The 15280-nt window shown below is 37.2% G+C and overlaps 1 protein-coding gene across 1 annotated transcript; it reads left to right on the top strand.

The window, feature by feature from the left end:
• Nucleotides 1-356: 356 nt before the first annotated feature.
• Nucleotides 357-15059, top strand: ncmap (non-compact myelin associated protein). The gene is made up of 6 exons (XM_007561084.2): nt 357-501; nt 1902-2551; nt 3618-4083; nt 12425-12528; nt 13574-13658; nt 14661-15059. The coding sequence occupies exons 4-6, from the start codon at nt 12438-12440 to the stop codon at nt 14932-14934; spliced, it is 450 nt and encodes a 149-aa protein (XP_007561146.1). The 5' UTR covers nt 357-501; nt 1902-2551; nt 3618-4083; nt 12425-12437; the 3' UTR covers nt 14935-15059.
• Nucleotides 15060-15280: the final 221 nt, after the last annotated feature.

The following is a 15280-nucleotide window of genomic DNA, read 5'->3' as shown; positions in this document are numbered from 1 at the left end:
AGTTTAAAAAGAAATCAGATGGAACAGATGGTTACTTTTTGGGGGGCTGGTTAATGCTTTCAGACAAAACTGCTGAAAACTAAAACAAACGCACAACAATATCCTTAAAGTTGTTGCTTATTTAAAGGATTTAATAAATGATTAAGTCAAGGATGCAAGCAGGAGGATTTTTTTGTGTTGCTGTATTTTACAGCTGTAGTTTCCTCCTGTGGCGGTGAAAGAAACAACAGAATACCTCCACTGCTGCTTTCGCAATCGGCACAACTACAAACTTCATGTCTGCAGCACCTGTGACGCAGCTGCAAGACAAAGAGCGCCACTCATGAGGTGAAAAGCGCAGCAGCTGGGAGGTGAGGCTCGAAAAGCCCCTCTTTCTCTTCGTGGGGTGCGGATCGGGGAATTCCTCCTCACAATGAGCCTCACTGTTGAATGTGTCGATGTGTGCACACCTACCAGAGATCAGGTTAGCATGGTGGCTGCTAGCCGGCCCAGAAGCTTCAGGTATTGTGCAAAAGTATTCACGCTCTGCAAACATTTTCGCAATTTCTCACTTTACAACCACAAATTTCAATGTTTCAAATGTGGATTTTATGTAGCAGAACAATAGAAACTGGTTCTTATGCGAGAATAAGAGCAAAATGATTCACTTTTTAAATGTTATGAATAATATGAAATTAGTTGCGTCCCTTCAATCGATGCAAGTTAGTGATTAATGAGTTAATCTAAAATCGATTGACTAATGATTGATTGGCAGAAATGTTCATAAAACTTGAGTTTTCTCTTACATTGTGAGAAAATCCATAATATAATAGTTATAGGTTTTCTCATGAACCATAACTTATATTACTAGTTATGAGTTATCATAATGGCATACTGGACCATGCTAAGAAAATAAAAAAAGAAAATTACAGGAAAACGTCATAACATTGGGAATATGGGAATTAAGCCTTAATATTTTTATTTATTGTTTATGTTCAGAAATTCTAACTTGTCAGTCAAGTGCATGACTCCCAAGTGTTTATGTGCAAGAAACAAAATATTACTAAATATGTTTGGTCTAAGGGCTGCACAGTGGCGCAGTTGGTAGAGCTGTTGCCTTGCAGCAAGAAGGTTCTGGGTTTGATTCCCGGCCCCAGTCTTTCTGCATGGAGTTTGCATGTTCTCCCTGTGCATGGTGGGTTTTCTCCGGGTTCTCTGGTTTCCTCCCACAGTCCAAAAACATGTCAGGTTAATTGGCCTCTCCAAATTGCCCCTAGGTGTGAGTGTGCTTGGTTGTTTGTCTCTGGCAACCTGTCCAGGGTGACCCCACCTCTCGCCTGGAACGTTGGGTGGAGAGGCACCAGCACCCCTCCCAACCCCACTGAGGGACAAGGGTGTAAAGAAAATGGATGGATGTTTGGTCTAGTTCAGGGGTGGGCAATCCAGGCCAATCCTGGTCCTCAAGGGCCGGTGTCCTGCAACTCTTAGATGTCTCCCTGGTCCAATCACCTCCTCGGTGCAGTCAGGTTCTCCAGAGTCCTGCTAACGACCTCATTATTTGACTCAGGACTAGTTTCTAGTGCAAATATCTTAGTAAACTTGAAATAAGACAAAACTAACTTACAAGTAACTGTTCAGCAAGAAATGCGAGTTTGTTTTTAAGTCAGTAATTCCCTAATTTAAATTTTTTTTAAAGTACTAATTCCTCTGGCAGCATATTTTTACTTCAACAATATATTGTTTTGCAGTGCACTTTATCTCTATAAATTGTCTTTTAAAAGCTTAAACAGCCAAAGCTGTTTTGCCATCGTTTAGTTTTTTTAAGCGTTGTTGAAGACCCTCTCGAAGGATTCCTGTCATTCTTACTGAACAGACTAGAATTTCCTGAAATCACATTTGGACAGTCATTGTTGTTCCTGCAGGTCTGAATGAAAACACACTGATGTCTGCAGCAGCACCACTGGATGGAGACTGATGGATTCCCTTTTCTATTGTGGTTTTCCTGCCTTGTGAAACCTGACCTCCACCTTTTAAGCTCTTCACGGTCACATAATGGGACACACACAAGCGGGTCATCCGCATCACTCTCGTCCTGTTATGGGATTCCTGACAATGCAGGAGAAGTTTAGTTACACTGTTTTGTACAAAAGCAATGATGCTGCTTGCTTTGTCATGATGGGCTCCACCCAAACCCTGGAGGGAAAGTGAAGCTCGATCCTGGAGCCGCAGACTGATGACGGCGATTCCTGTGCAGGGAATACCTTCAATACTGAGCGCTTAAATGGAGATTATAAGAGAAAAAACAGGAGTGATGCATTTTTTCTCCTCCATCCAGTACCTTTTGGACACGTTAGTTAATTTTCAACTCCATTCAAAAGGTGTTAGTGCAAAGACTAGCAGGTTTATTACTCTGATGCCTGGTTTAAGCTGCAGCCCCAGAACCAAACATGGAGAAGCAGCATTCAGTTTTTATGCTCCTCTGATCTGGAACAAACTTTCAGTAAACTGCAAAACAACCGAAACACTGAGTCCCTTTAAATAAAGACCTGTTTGGATCTGCCTTTGATTAGCAGTAAGTGGAAACACTGTAGCTGCGTTGTCATTATAAATGTGCACAAAACTGAAGTCAATATTCCACTAAAGTAGAAAAAGCATAATTTTACAAGAAACACAATTAAAATCACACATAATGAAGTTTGTTCACACAAAAAGTAATTAAAAACATGATTGTCCAACGTGATCAACAACACCTGGTTGTTGATCACATGACTTGTGTGATGCAGAAAAAAAATATTCCATTGTTGCTTTGCAAAATAAAACAAAAAAAACGCATCTCATCCTGGAATAAGAACTTTTTATCGAGTTTTTTTGTTAATCACCATGTTTCCATTTTTAAAATGTCAAATTATATGGTCAGTGGAAATGCAGCAATTAATCAACATATTATGAGCTCAGTACAGTATCAAGTAATTATTTTTTACAGCGCTCTACTTTTTACTTTAACTTGAGTAATTTTATCATGAAGTATTTCTTCTCTCACTTGAGTAAAATGTCTGGATTTTCTGTCCACTGAATGAAAAACAAACATTTTAACAAAACTCCACCAGACTCAGACTCACACCTGCAGTTTCTGTTAAAGTTTCATAAATTTTTTATTGAAAGAAACTGATTTGGAAACATTTTCCTTTTGCTTAATTTATTTTTCGGGGGTGGGGTGTTGGGGGTACTTAAATTATTATAATTTTTAATACTAAAATTTCCTCTGAACTTTATTTATTGGCCTGTCTGATGATGTAATCTTTAAATATTAAATGATTTGATCAGTTAATCAATGCTTGAGTAGACTTTTTACCAAATACTTTTTTACTCTTATTTGAGTAATTTTTTGGCTACTACTTTTATTTGGGTAAAAATATGTTGAAGTAGTGCTACTTTTATTAATTAAGCACAACTTTTGGCCACTCTCCCCACTTCTGCATACTGTGTTGATGATGTCATTTGATCAAATATAAAGTTTATTGCTTGATTCATAAATAGTGACTGTATTACAACTTTATGACGTAAAGTACTTTTGAAATGTGCTCTACAAATAAGCTTAACTTGGCCTACAAACTGATTTATGATTTTATTGCATGCAGACTTCAAGCACTCTGCACCTTTTCATGTGAGACGCAAACATGACACTCTGCAGAGGCCCAGGCTATGGAGAGAGCAGCTCATTTTGAAAAGGCACGCCTAAGGGCCGGGCAGAAGGACCAGAAAAACCAGCTGCCTCAGATGGTTCCTCTCGGCACAGCAAACGTGGAGTCTCCTCCTCTTTTACCCCTTCTTTCTCCTCCCTCCTTTAATACTCACTGAAACCGCACCGACGCACCTCTGCTTAGTTTTCAACCCTCTCCCTGTCTCATATTTTAGTTTTATTACACCTGAAGTTGTGTTGTCTTCCTCCATTTCTCCTGTCCGACACCTGGAGCAGACCTGCTGTGATCTACCTGCTCGTACAGGTGGACTATGCCTCCTTCGGCCAGCTGACAGTGGGGGAACCATCGCTGCTCAGCGCCCACCTGGGAAGGGCTTGAGCTGGAACACAGAGGAGTCCGTTTGGTAGGTCACACAACTGATTCTACGCTTTTAAGATTGTTTGTGTGTGTGTGTTGTGATTGAACCTGAGTGAGAACAATGCACTGCAAAAAGTTTTAAGTCAATATTTAATTTACTATTGATGAAAACGTGCTGGTTCCTCTGGCAGATTATTTCACCCATAAAGTAAGAATAATGTCTTTAGTGAAATAATCTGCCAGAGGATCTTCTATTTTTTATCTATACTAAGGGAAGAAAACAAAAACCCATATGTTATTACTTCACTGATTCAAGGGTTGTTTTACTTTTCAACTATTTTTTATTTCAACTATAACAAAATAAAATGTCTTCTTAGTGAAATATCATCCAAAATCATTTCAAGGGCACAAATGGGCCCCGGGCCGCACGTTGAACACCCCGGTAATAACCTTGGTAGAGCGTTAAACTTCTGCCACCCTGAAGGGTTTAGAGGTTGAATTGCCTTTATATGGTCATGCTGCAACATCTCAGTCAGATTTAAGTCTGAACTTTGAGTAGGCCACACAAAAGCCATTATTTTTTCATTCAGATTTGGACTCAGAGAGTTTGGGGTCCTGGTTCTGCTGCGTAACCCTAAAAGTCGTTTCATCATTTCCAGGTGGAGAGGAACCTTTACCTGTCAGCATCTTTTTCTGAAATTCCTAATAGTTTTGACGAAAATCAAAATGTTTTTCGGTCAGATGTTGGTATTCTTTTTGGTCTTTCTCCTGTGGCAGCCATTTTTAAATCCCTATCACAGGTTTTGCAAACATTTCTATGCTAATAGATGCTAATGACTGTTTCTCATCTCATGGATGGTGAAAAACTGTCAATAACAATTGATTTTTGATTTATCGGGTTTAGCCTTTACTCTTTCGCACAGAGCCAGGTTGATCTGGATGGATGTCTCCTTAATAAATCAAATTATTGTGTAACTTCAACGCTTTGCATTCAGACACATTAAATTTGTCTGATGTTAACAATTACACTGGTTTAGTTTCTTTTGCAAATATCTTACTACATTTGAGAAAAGATTAAACTAAATGAAAAGTAACTTTTCAGCAAGATATATGAGATTTAAGTCAATTATTCCTTAATATTTGTGAAAAAGTACTAGTTCTACTGGCAGATTATTCTCTTAAAACATGGGAAAATGTATTTTACCTAAATATTAAGGAACTATCGATTTAAAACAAGTTCCTATAACTTGCCAAAAAAATTACTTGTAAGTTAGTTTTGTCTCTCATAATATCAAGTGTAGTAAGATATTTGTGCTAAAAACTAAGCAAAAATACTTGGTAAGATTTGATGTTTCTGCTGAGGAGTTTTGGGCTTTTCACTACGCATAAAAGTGACATTTTTAAACATGATAACAAAAGTAACTTTATTCATTTGTTAACAAATCTGGTGTCCCAAACATGAGCAGCAGAGCTTCTTTTAACAGTAGCTACACAAACTGTGAAGACAAGTCAAGTCTTTTTGTCCTTTCCAAACTGCTCGTCCATTTCTCTCTTTCTTTTTGTTTCACACTCGACAGGCCGCTTTAGACACTTTCAGTGAATGCATCAATCAGACTCCTGCTTCAGAAACGAACACTTTACCTCCACACTCGGTTTTGAACACTGGAAGCTTGTATTTTAAATAAAATGCCATTTTTTGTGAGGGATTTTTGCTTCTAGAGTCATAATACTTGCCTTTAAGTTTAAGATTTGCCTCTCATATTTATTCTTTTTATGCTAGTGTTTCCACCGATCGCTCAGCCAATGACGTGTCCCGACATGAGACGTCATTCTGCTGATCCAGATCAATAAATGTCACCGCTAAATCTCTCATCAATGCGACAGCTGGAAAACAAATGAAGAGGGAAGTCCACTTCTTTGAACTCAAATTTCATATCTGCTCTCCTAAGGCTGCTAATAGGCGCTCTGTTCTCCTCATTAACCTTCTCAAATATTGACAGCGGGCGAAATCTGGTAAAGGTCAGACTGATTGTGTTTATGTGCGCTGGAGATGAAGAGCTCTGTATTTACAGTTCTGTGGAGAGCAAAGCCCGAATGCCCTTTAGCTTCGCTTGTTCTCTCCCCCGGTGGAAAGAAAAGAGGAAACTGAAGAGTTCCTGGGTCTGAACAAAAGGAGCTCATGATTTGTTCACTCACGGCGGAAAAGAGGATATTGAATTTGTAGCATTTGAGAATAGCAGCAGTTTGCAGAAAGAGAAATAAACAGTTATTACTGGAAAAAGACCAGCAAATGGGGAAGTGAATTTATCAGCAGCACTTGTAACCAACTGGGTTACTTACAAAAAAAGCATGTTTACAATTGAAAATGTTCATGATAAACATTTTTCATGAACATTTTTCAAACTTTTACAATAAATCTGAGCAATATAACCTGTAGATACGATGTAAAATTTGAGTAAATGAAGGATTTGGTCTTTTAAAAATGGACTACATGAAAATGTTTCTTAGATTGTTGATGATTTATTTGAAAAGAGACAGAGAGAAAAATATGTGAAAGTTAGCCGTAAAGGCTAGGTTCTTCCATAAATATAATGAATTTCAGTGACATGCAGATACAAGCTCTTTAAAAGAGTAGTAGTAATAATTAATAAAAAGCATTTTTTAATCTAAAGAAAACATAAAGTTACACATTTTAAAAGAATAGACGTTAACATCACTGCTGTTTATCACATGAACTATTGATATGAGTGAAAACAACAGAAATGTATCTGGTCCTCTAACAAAATGGCTTCTGCACCAAAGAAACATCAAAAATAAATCAAAGCTAAAACATGTTGAGCTGGATGTTAATCAGTGTTTTTCCCAGTCCTCTGCTCAATGCTATGCTATGCTAGCTAGCTTTATCGTAATGCTATGCTAGCTAGCGTTATCGTTAGCAGTCTGGAGGAGGTTTTTCTCTCTCGCTCGGTGCATCTTGTTTCGCTCAGCCCTTTTGTTGTTTCTGAGTAAGCAACCTGCTCGCTTCTTGAACATGAAGACATTATCTCCGGGTTCAGAGTGCTCTTTCTTTGTTTTTCAAAGTTCGCTTGTAACTGGAGTTGTCGGGACACCGAAGGCATGTAATCCATTCCTGCACTGCTGGTGAAAACAAAACAGGGAGATTTATGTGAAACAGGGAGATTTCTGCACTTCTTCAGGCAAACTTTGTTTTTTAAAGAACTGAAGGGCTACAGCAGGTTTTTGAAAACCAGAACTTTTGTTTTGGAGGCTATGCAGCTGGAAGTGTTTTTTTTCTCTTACTTTTCTACTTTTGTAGTTGTTTTGTTGTGTAACCGTGACAACAAGGCATTGTCTTGTTGTCAGCTGGGAGCAGCTGATCACTATCTCCAAAGCTCAAATAATACCTGAACTACAACCCCAAATATCCATCAAATATGGAGTTGAAAAGAGTCAGTCAGAGGCCTGTCAGATTCACTGCAAGACTGACTGCTACTGGAGCTTCTTCCTGCCTACAGCATCTCTGTTTATGGCAACTCTTCGAAGATACTTTAATGACACCAGTTATGACAACATTTAATTTCCTTTGGGGAAGTATTTAAAAATAGAGCCGCGACACTAGAGCAGCTTATAGAAGGACATCACTTCTAGTGATTCATTCATTTAAAGCCTGGAAACCGCCTCTCCAGTTACAGTAGTGATAGATTAAGTGACCTCACGCCTCCAGTAAAGCAAGTCCAACTCTCTCCCGAATCATTCAGCCAGCATTCGTCAGAGGAAATAGTGTGTAATTATTAGTCAGAGTTGAGCCATGAGTAGTTGTATTACAATGGAGCGGCACAGGGATAGGGAGTGGCTACGTGTGATTAGCTTAAGGTGTGAAAAGTGGGTGTTTCTCCAAGGAATTTGCAGCATCTCAATCAGCATTATCTGTTCTTTATGTGACGCAGAAACTACAGAGGGAACAAATCTGTCATGCAGCCTGTTTGGGGACAATTCACCACAAGAGAGATTCACTTTTTCAGATTTTATCATGTTGCAATTAGGAATGCACCGATCCACTTTTATCAACTTCTGATACCGATACCGATACCTGAGGTTCAGCATCACCTGATACCGAGCTGGTACAGAGAAAAACGTGCAGAACTGATTTAAAATATTTCTTTTTTTTCATAAATGTACTGAATTACACATTTATCTGGTAACTCTGAACCAGTACAGCTCACTTAAATACTCCAGAAGCTTCACCAGCTAATGTAAAACAACTAGAAACAGACGAAAACAATAAGTTGACTGTCTTGGTAAAATGTGTAAAAATATAAAATAAAATGTAAAATAAACAGCAACAAACCTTTCAAATTATTTCTAAATATGATGTAAAATAAATAGTAAAGCATGACGTTTCTCAGAGCACAAAACATAGAATTAGACTGAATAGACCTGCCCTTCTGGATTTGTCACTGATACCTGATCTAGATTTTTTCCCAATGTCTGCACCAATACAGATATTGATATCGAATCGATGCACCTCTAGTTAAAGAGATGGTAGCACATTACATATTTTGATTTGATGTATTTATTAGAGTGACTTACAAGTCACTACAGATATAAAACAATGTTAAGAAAACCACCAAACTACATTATAAAACATTTACAAAAAGTTAAATTCTAGCACAAAAAAGAAACCTCTCTGTCTTTATTGTCTAGCTTGCTCAGTAAACATATTTTTAACTAAATAACAAACTCAACATTTGTGCTTCAGACAGCCAAAACAGAAAATCTGCTGCAAATATTGATTAAGATTCTGTGATAATTAAATATCTGTCTGTAGCGCCTCCAGACTGTTATCGAGGTGGAAATCAGGGCATTTTTACTCCTCCACCTCCTCTTCCTCTTCTTCTTCTTCTTTTTCTTCTTCTTGCATGAAGGAAATAGTGTTTGCCACATTCCTGTTTCTTCTGAAATCTACAACCATGTCCTTTGTCTTGCTCACATTCAAGATAAGATGATTGTTCCCACACCAGCAGACCAAGAACTGTCTGTACTCAACCAAAGCTCAACCTCTGATTCACTCGATCCAAGACTTGAACAGCACGACAGCACATTAGAACTAAGAATAAAATAAAATTACGAGCATAAAGTCATAAATTATGTGAATCATGTTATAATATTATGAGAATAAAAGTTGTTTCAATAGAATAAAGTCATAGTATTACAAGAAAAAAATAATATTATGAGGAAAAAAGTCATAATATCACAAGAATAATATTATGAGAATAAAGTTGTAAGTTGATTTGACTGATAAAATAATATTCAAGCTCACAAATGTCATTTTTCCAGGTTCTGTTTCTGAGGGCCACAGAAGGAGTTTCTGCGAACCAGATTTGGCCCACTGGCCTTGAGTTTGACATACATTTGTCTAGAGGCAAAAGGGATTTCATCATCGTTTAAACATGAATACTTTTGGAGTAAATTGTCCTTTTCCGTTTAATGTTGCTCTCATAAATCTTCTCCATTGTTTGCTGCATAACTTCCTCCGTTATGTTGCCAAAGCAGTTGCGCTGCCAACCTTTTCGGCGTACAATCCAATCACTTATCTTTAGCTGTCAGGTCTGTAAACAGTGAGTGATAGATGTCATTATTAACCTTTGTGCTTAATGTCAACACGTAAAGATTCATTGATGAGCAGGAAGCTGCATAACACAGAAACATCCAACACAGCTCTCATCTCTAGGTAATAAAAAGTAAATCTTGATTCCTTCACCTTTCTGTCTCTTCATTTTCATGTCAGTCGGGGTTTTTTTTTATCAGCTCTTCAGTTTTAGATGGAAAATTCCCATTGGTCTCCTGGACATGCAAAGCTTGTAAATTTTGATGGATAAACCAGCGTGGGCCGCTGCAGTTTCCCATAAATTATAGGATAAAACATTGGTAATAAACGTGGGAAGGAGACGTGAAGGAGAAGTTTATTATTGCTTACAAACTACAAATATTTTTCTTTTTCAATCATGCAGCTATAGCTGACTATGAAAATAAATGCAGCTGATTGTGAATAGAAAAATAAGTGATTAAATATGTGGCTGAACATAAAAACAAAAATAATAGTCTATCTGCGGGATGAAAATTTTTACTTCATTATTTTAAATGTAAAGATTAGGATCGATATCAGCCAATACTAATCATTTTTTTAATGTATCGTATCGGTCTGATAAATAAAACCTGTCATGATCCGTGTTTCTGTGTATTTATTTTTAAGGGTTTTCTGTGTTCAGTTTCTGTCCTGAGTCTCTGTTGTCTCTGCGTCTTCCCCGTTGATTGCTTCCCAATTAACTGATTACCCTCCCTGTGTATTTAAACGTCAGTCTTTGTTTAATTCAGTTGCTACCGGTGCTGATTTAGCTGAAAATTCAAAATATCTGAGCTGATTATGGGTTAAACTTGCAGCTGCCTGAATAAAATGAATGTTTGTCTACATGTAAGTGTTAATAAAATTAAAAATAAAAACAAACAGCATTTAAGTTTGAAAAGGGAATTTTACAGAAAGTTTTAGAAACGCACCAGCTACATTCTCAGATTTTCATATTTAATTCCACTGAGAAGTTTACTTTTCAAACTAAAATAAAATTTCCTATAATAACTGCAGTCAGTAGCATCTTTTGATTAACCTCTGTGGTTTATAACTTTATGTAGCTGAACAATATCTTTGTGAATTGAAATGTTTTGCATAAATTCCAGTTCATTTGACTGCAATCCTCAGACAGGTGCATCAGATTTAGACGGCAGCAGACTGGTTTTATGTCCTGAGTTTCCATCCGCCGGGTTCTCAGCTTTTTACTGTCAATGCAAATTTGACAAGATAGTTCCACCTGTTTCCCTGACCGCTGTGGTTCAGCCTCAAACGGCGCTTTGCAGCTTTACTGTGATTCACCTGAATTTAAAATGTTTACTGCACATTATGTGATGAGATATAATGTGATACTTTAAGTATAATTTTGAGAATTCTAGTTCTATTTCGCATAAGAGAAAATTTAATTTTGTTCAATTCTGCTTAAAGCTGCAGTGTGCAACTTTAATAATAAAAAAATGTTTTTTACATATTTGTTAAAACTGTCACCATATCATGACAGTATAATATGAGACAGCTAATCTGTGACAAAATCAACCTCCTCTACCCTGAGCTGCAATGAAGAAAACAACCAATCAGAGCCAGAAGGCGGGTCTTACCGCTGCCAATCATCCTCAGAAAAGCGCTGTTATGTGTGCTAATGGTGGAGAAATAACTCACGGTAACAGAAAAACCGATTATCTGCTGACTAACGTAGCGGTAGCAGAGAGCAAGGGACAGAGTCATGATTGACAGCGCTAAGACCTGCCTCCTGGCTCTGATTGGTTGTTTCTAGCTAGCACTGGGAGAATAGAAAGAAGCTAGATTTTTTTCACAGATTATCTGTCTTATATTGTACTGTTATGACCAAGTGACAGTTTAAACAAAAATGGTAAAAGGTTTGAGCTCCTTCACCTTCAGTGCTAACTGGAAGCAACCAATCAGATCCAGGAGACTTGATGTCTTGGTGCTGTCAATCACAATCTCATGCTGGGCTGCTAATCCTTCCTCCCCCTTGCTGAGATGCTGCATGTTGTGAATGCTATAGCTAGTTAGCATAGTCACCAATTGTGCCAGATAAACAGTTTTTCTGTAACAGTAAATTGTTTCTCTGCCATTAGCACATTTAGCAGCGTTGATTGACAGCGCTAAGACCCGCCTCCTGGCTGTGATTGGTTGTTTTTGGTCGGGAGCTGTGCATTGGCAAAGCAGCTCAGGGAGGAGGTGGAAGAGTTTGATCTTTTCACAGATTATCTGTCTCATAACAACACTGTGGCAGTTTTAACAAACATGTAACAAACATATTTTTATTTATAAAATGTACAAACTGCAGCTTTATGTAAATCTCATAGTAAATCTAACCACTGAATGACAGCTGGTGTAATGTTTTCACAAATAGGAAGTTTGTCTCCTCTGGGAAGGGATGGTTTGCAGCGACAGCCCTGACCCACAGCTGTGTGCGGCTCATTTCCTGAACAGTGTGAGAGATCCTCCAAAACAACAGAGGATCTCTGCGTGACGCACAACGCACAACACTGGATTAGATGGAGATCTGAAATCTACGCTGAGGAGGAAAGTCCAACGTGGCTTTCCATTTTATCTGATGAAAGCACTTTGAATGTGCCAAAACAGAGCAGGACAATTAAACCTGCTGTGCCACATATTCTTCTTTATTTTTTCATTGCAAATTTATTTTCTCGTCTTCATCTGAGTGAAAACTGAAGCAGATGTTCTTCGGTATCTCAGATTTGTTGAAAAAAGCTGAAAGTTTTTCTTTTTCTTGCAGGTTTTTGCTGAAAATGAGTTCATCTGCTTCGTCTGCGCCCAGCACCACAGTTCCTTCAAACACAACCTCAGTGACAAAATCTAGAGAACAAATTCTGATCCAGAGTAAGAAGCAAGTTTACAGTCTGTTCATGTTTTTGTTTCATTTCACTTTATGTCTGGTGAACTGGACAGTCCGTCATGCATGCAGGAGAAAATATTTGCTCTGTTTTGTTTACTTGTGAGTGATGCTGTTGCTGTGTTGCAACACTTAGTATAAAATCATTTTCATTTTGTCCTCATTGTGGCAGAATATATTGATAAACCCCATAAAACTGACAAAATATGAAAAAATCAGTTTCTGCATTCAATAAGTACTTTTTAAATATTAATCTTCTCACAGTGATGTAATTTGGCAGCATAGAGAAGAAAACTTCTTAGATTTGATTGATAAAATAAGAAAACTGCTTTATTGAAGGTTCTATTTATGTGTCGCTGCAACTTTTAAAGCCTGAAAAGTCATGTTCTCTCTCAGTCTAATGAAATAAAACTTAAATGTTACAGGGATTTAAAAAAAAAAAAAAGATTACTAGACTCTACTCTCAGAAATTTGTTGAAACTTTTTAAAGAACTATAATTTTATTTCGATTTTTATTATTTAAAATAAACATAAAATTCAGCAAAAAATCTTTTTTTTTCCATTGCATGAAATCTGGAAGATCCCAAGAAACATATCTAAAAAATATTATCTAAATAAATATTACTTTTAGCTACTTTTAGCATTGTTTCTGTAGAAATTCAACACAAATATTGCTGAAAAAGCTTGTAGTTTGTAAAGAATCACCATGTTATTTCTATTTTTTATAACTTAAAATAAAGATCATTATAAAAATTTGCAAAAACAAAGATGGATTTTTTTTCTGTGAGATGGAAAAAAAAATAAAACATTTCCAGATTCCACATAGTTTTTGCATATATGGCAGGAAAACTGGAAAAAACACTTCAGTTTTTGCAAAAACTTGCAAAGTTATAAAGAGCCATTATAGGAGGTCTAAAGTGCAGGAGAGTCTAAAGTTTGAGCCTCTAAACAGCCAGAAGATAAAATGTGATTTCTGTAAATGTAAGTGAAAAGCAGCCGTTCGTCAGGCTCACGTCTGTTTCCGGTTCTCAGGCTCTGGGGCTATGATTGCTGTCATCGTCATCGGCATCATCATCATTCTCGCTCTTGTTCTCATCGTCCTGAAGACGTACAACAGGTAAGATGACATTCCTGCATATTGAATTGGCCTGATTATACAGAGCTGCATCTATTTTTACCCACTTCAGGGAGAACTGGGTCCCTTCTGCAGCATTCAGGCTTTTCATCCAGCCCAGCGGGAAATATCTGATTTTTTCTGTTGCCCTGATGAAGCAACTTTTCATCAAGATAAATAAACTTGTTTTAAGTCAAAAATTCTTGGACATACATTTTTAAAATGTCTTGTAATAAGTGAAAAAATCTGCCAGAGGAAACATTATTTTTCATAAGACAAATATTAAATTGTTTACTCAAAATAAACTTCCATATTTTTATTAAATAGCTACTTGTTAGATAGTTTTATATTATTTCAAATGTTGGATATCTGCATTAGAAACTGGACAAAAATGCTTGGTAAGATTTTGTGTTTTTGCAGTGGAGAAAGTTTAAATATAATATATGCAGTGGAAACACAGTTAGGGTCATTGAAAAAAAGGAGTTAATTTAAAAACATTTAGAATAATAGAAATTTGCTAAAAAAAACTTCAAGAGTCAAAAAAAGTTTTGAAAAATTTAAAATGTAATTTTTTTTCTAGAAAATTTCAGGGATTAATCTAAAAATTTATGATTTTTTTTTCAAGCAATTTTTTTTATTTCTTTTTTTAATTCTAGAAAATTTCTAAGATTATTCTTAAGATTTCTGTTTTTTTTTTTGTTTTGTTTTTTTGTTGCTAGAAAATTTTCAACAATTTAAAAGAAAATTGTAAAAGTCAAAACTTAGGACATTTCCTAACTTTAAAAAAGTCTAAACTTTTCAGAAATCAACACATTTTTCTAGAATTATTTTTTTTTTTTAGATTAATCTCAAAATTTCTGAGTTTGTTGGCAAAAATTCACTCATCAATGTCTCTAACACACCTTTATACTTACTTGATTTCTTACATTATTGTGCTGTTAAAATGTCGACATGTTTGTAGCCTGGTTAGAAAAATAATGTATTTTTTCTCGTCTTCTTGGCCAGACGGACTCATGAGTCCAGACTGCTGGGGGGCCGGGCGGGCTCCAAACCTCGTCCGAAGACGTCCCAGTCCACGTTTAACGGCAGCGTTCCTCTGAACAGCATGGGGGTCAGCTCCGTGTCGGGCAGCATCACCCACTCCAACCCGGTGTCAGAGGACGGCTTCCAGCTGTCCAGAGCGGACGGGAATCACTCCGAGCAGTTCAGCACCACCAGCGACTACAGCGAGTCCACCGTGGTCACCGTACACGACACGCCCTCCCCACTGAACACATAGCAAACAGCTCCACTGGCCGAGGTTTGAATTCAAACCAACACGACTGACTGAACCCTGCGGGAATCTTCATCAGCCGGGAAACTGGAGTGCTCAGATTACAGGGAACAAACTGTGGATTATGAAGGATATCATGTAAAGACAATCTGAAGAAGAAATGCAGTGTTTTCTGAGAAAACATCCAGGGAATGGTTCTCAACGTTTTCTACAAACATCCGTGAAGTTGTTCGCTGCTCACTAGTTTGGAAACAAAATGATCACGTAGAAAGCAGTTATGGATTTAGTAGATGACAGTGTAACAGATTTAATTCCCATCATTCTATCTTTGTGTTCTCCTCACAGATTAGCT

The sequence above is a fragment of the Poecilia formosa genome, unplaced genomic scaffold (genome assembly GCF_000485575.1).
Source record: "Poecilia formosa unplaced genomic scaffold, Poecilia_formosa-5.1.2 Scaffold123, whole genome shotgun sequence".
Lineage (NCBI taxonomy): Eukaryota > Metazoa > Chordata > Actinopteri > Cyprinodontiformes > Poeciliidae > Poecilia > Poecilia formosa.
Note: the sequence above shows the minus strand (reverse complement) of the source record. Positions and strands in the feature narration are given on the sequence as shown.

Bases quoted from the DNA above. Each gene is read 5' to 3' on its own strand.
- ncmap (XM_007561084.2), top strand. From the start codon at position 12,438: ATGAGTTCATCTGCTTCGTCTGCGCCCAGCACCACAGTTCCTTCAAAC. The intron at 12,529-13,573 runs GTAAGAAGCAAG...TCCGGTTCTCAG, and splicing joins AGAACAAATTCTGATCCAGA to GCTCTGGGGCTATGATTGCT. The intron at 13,659-14,660 runs GTAAGATGACAT...CTTCTTGGCCAG, and splicing joins GTCCTGAAGACGTACAACAG to ACGGACTCATGAGTCCAGAC.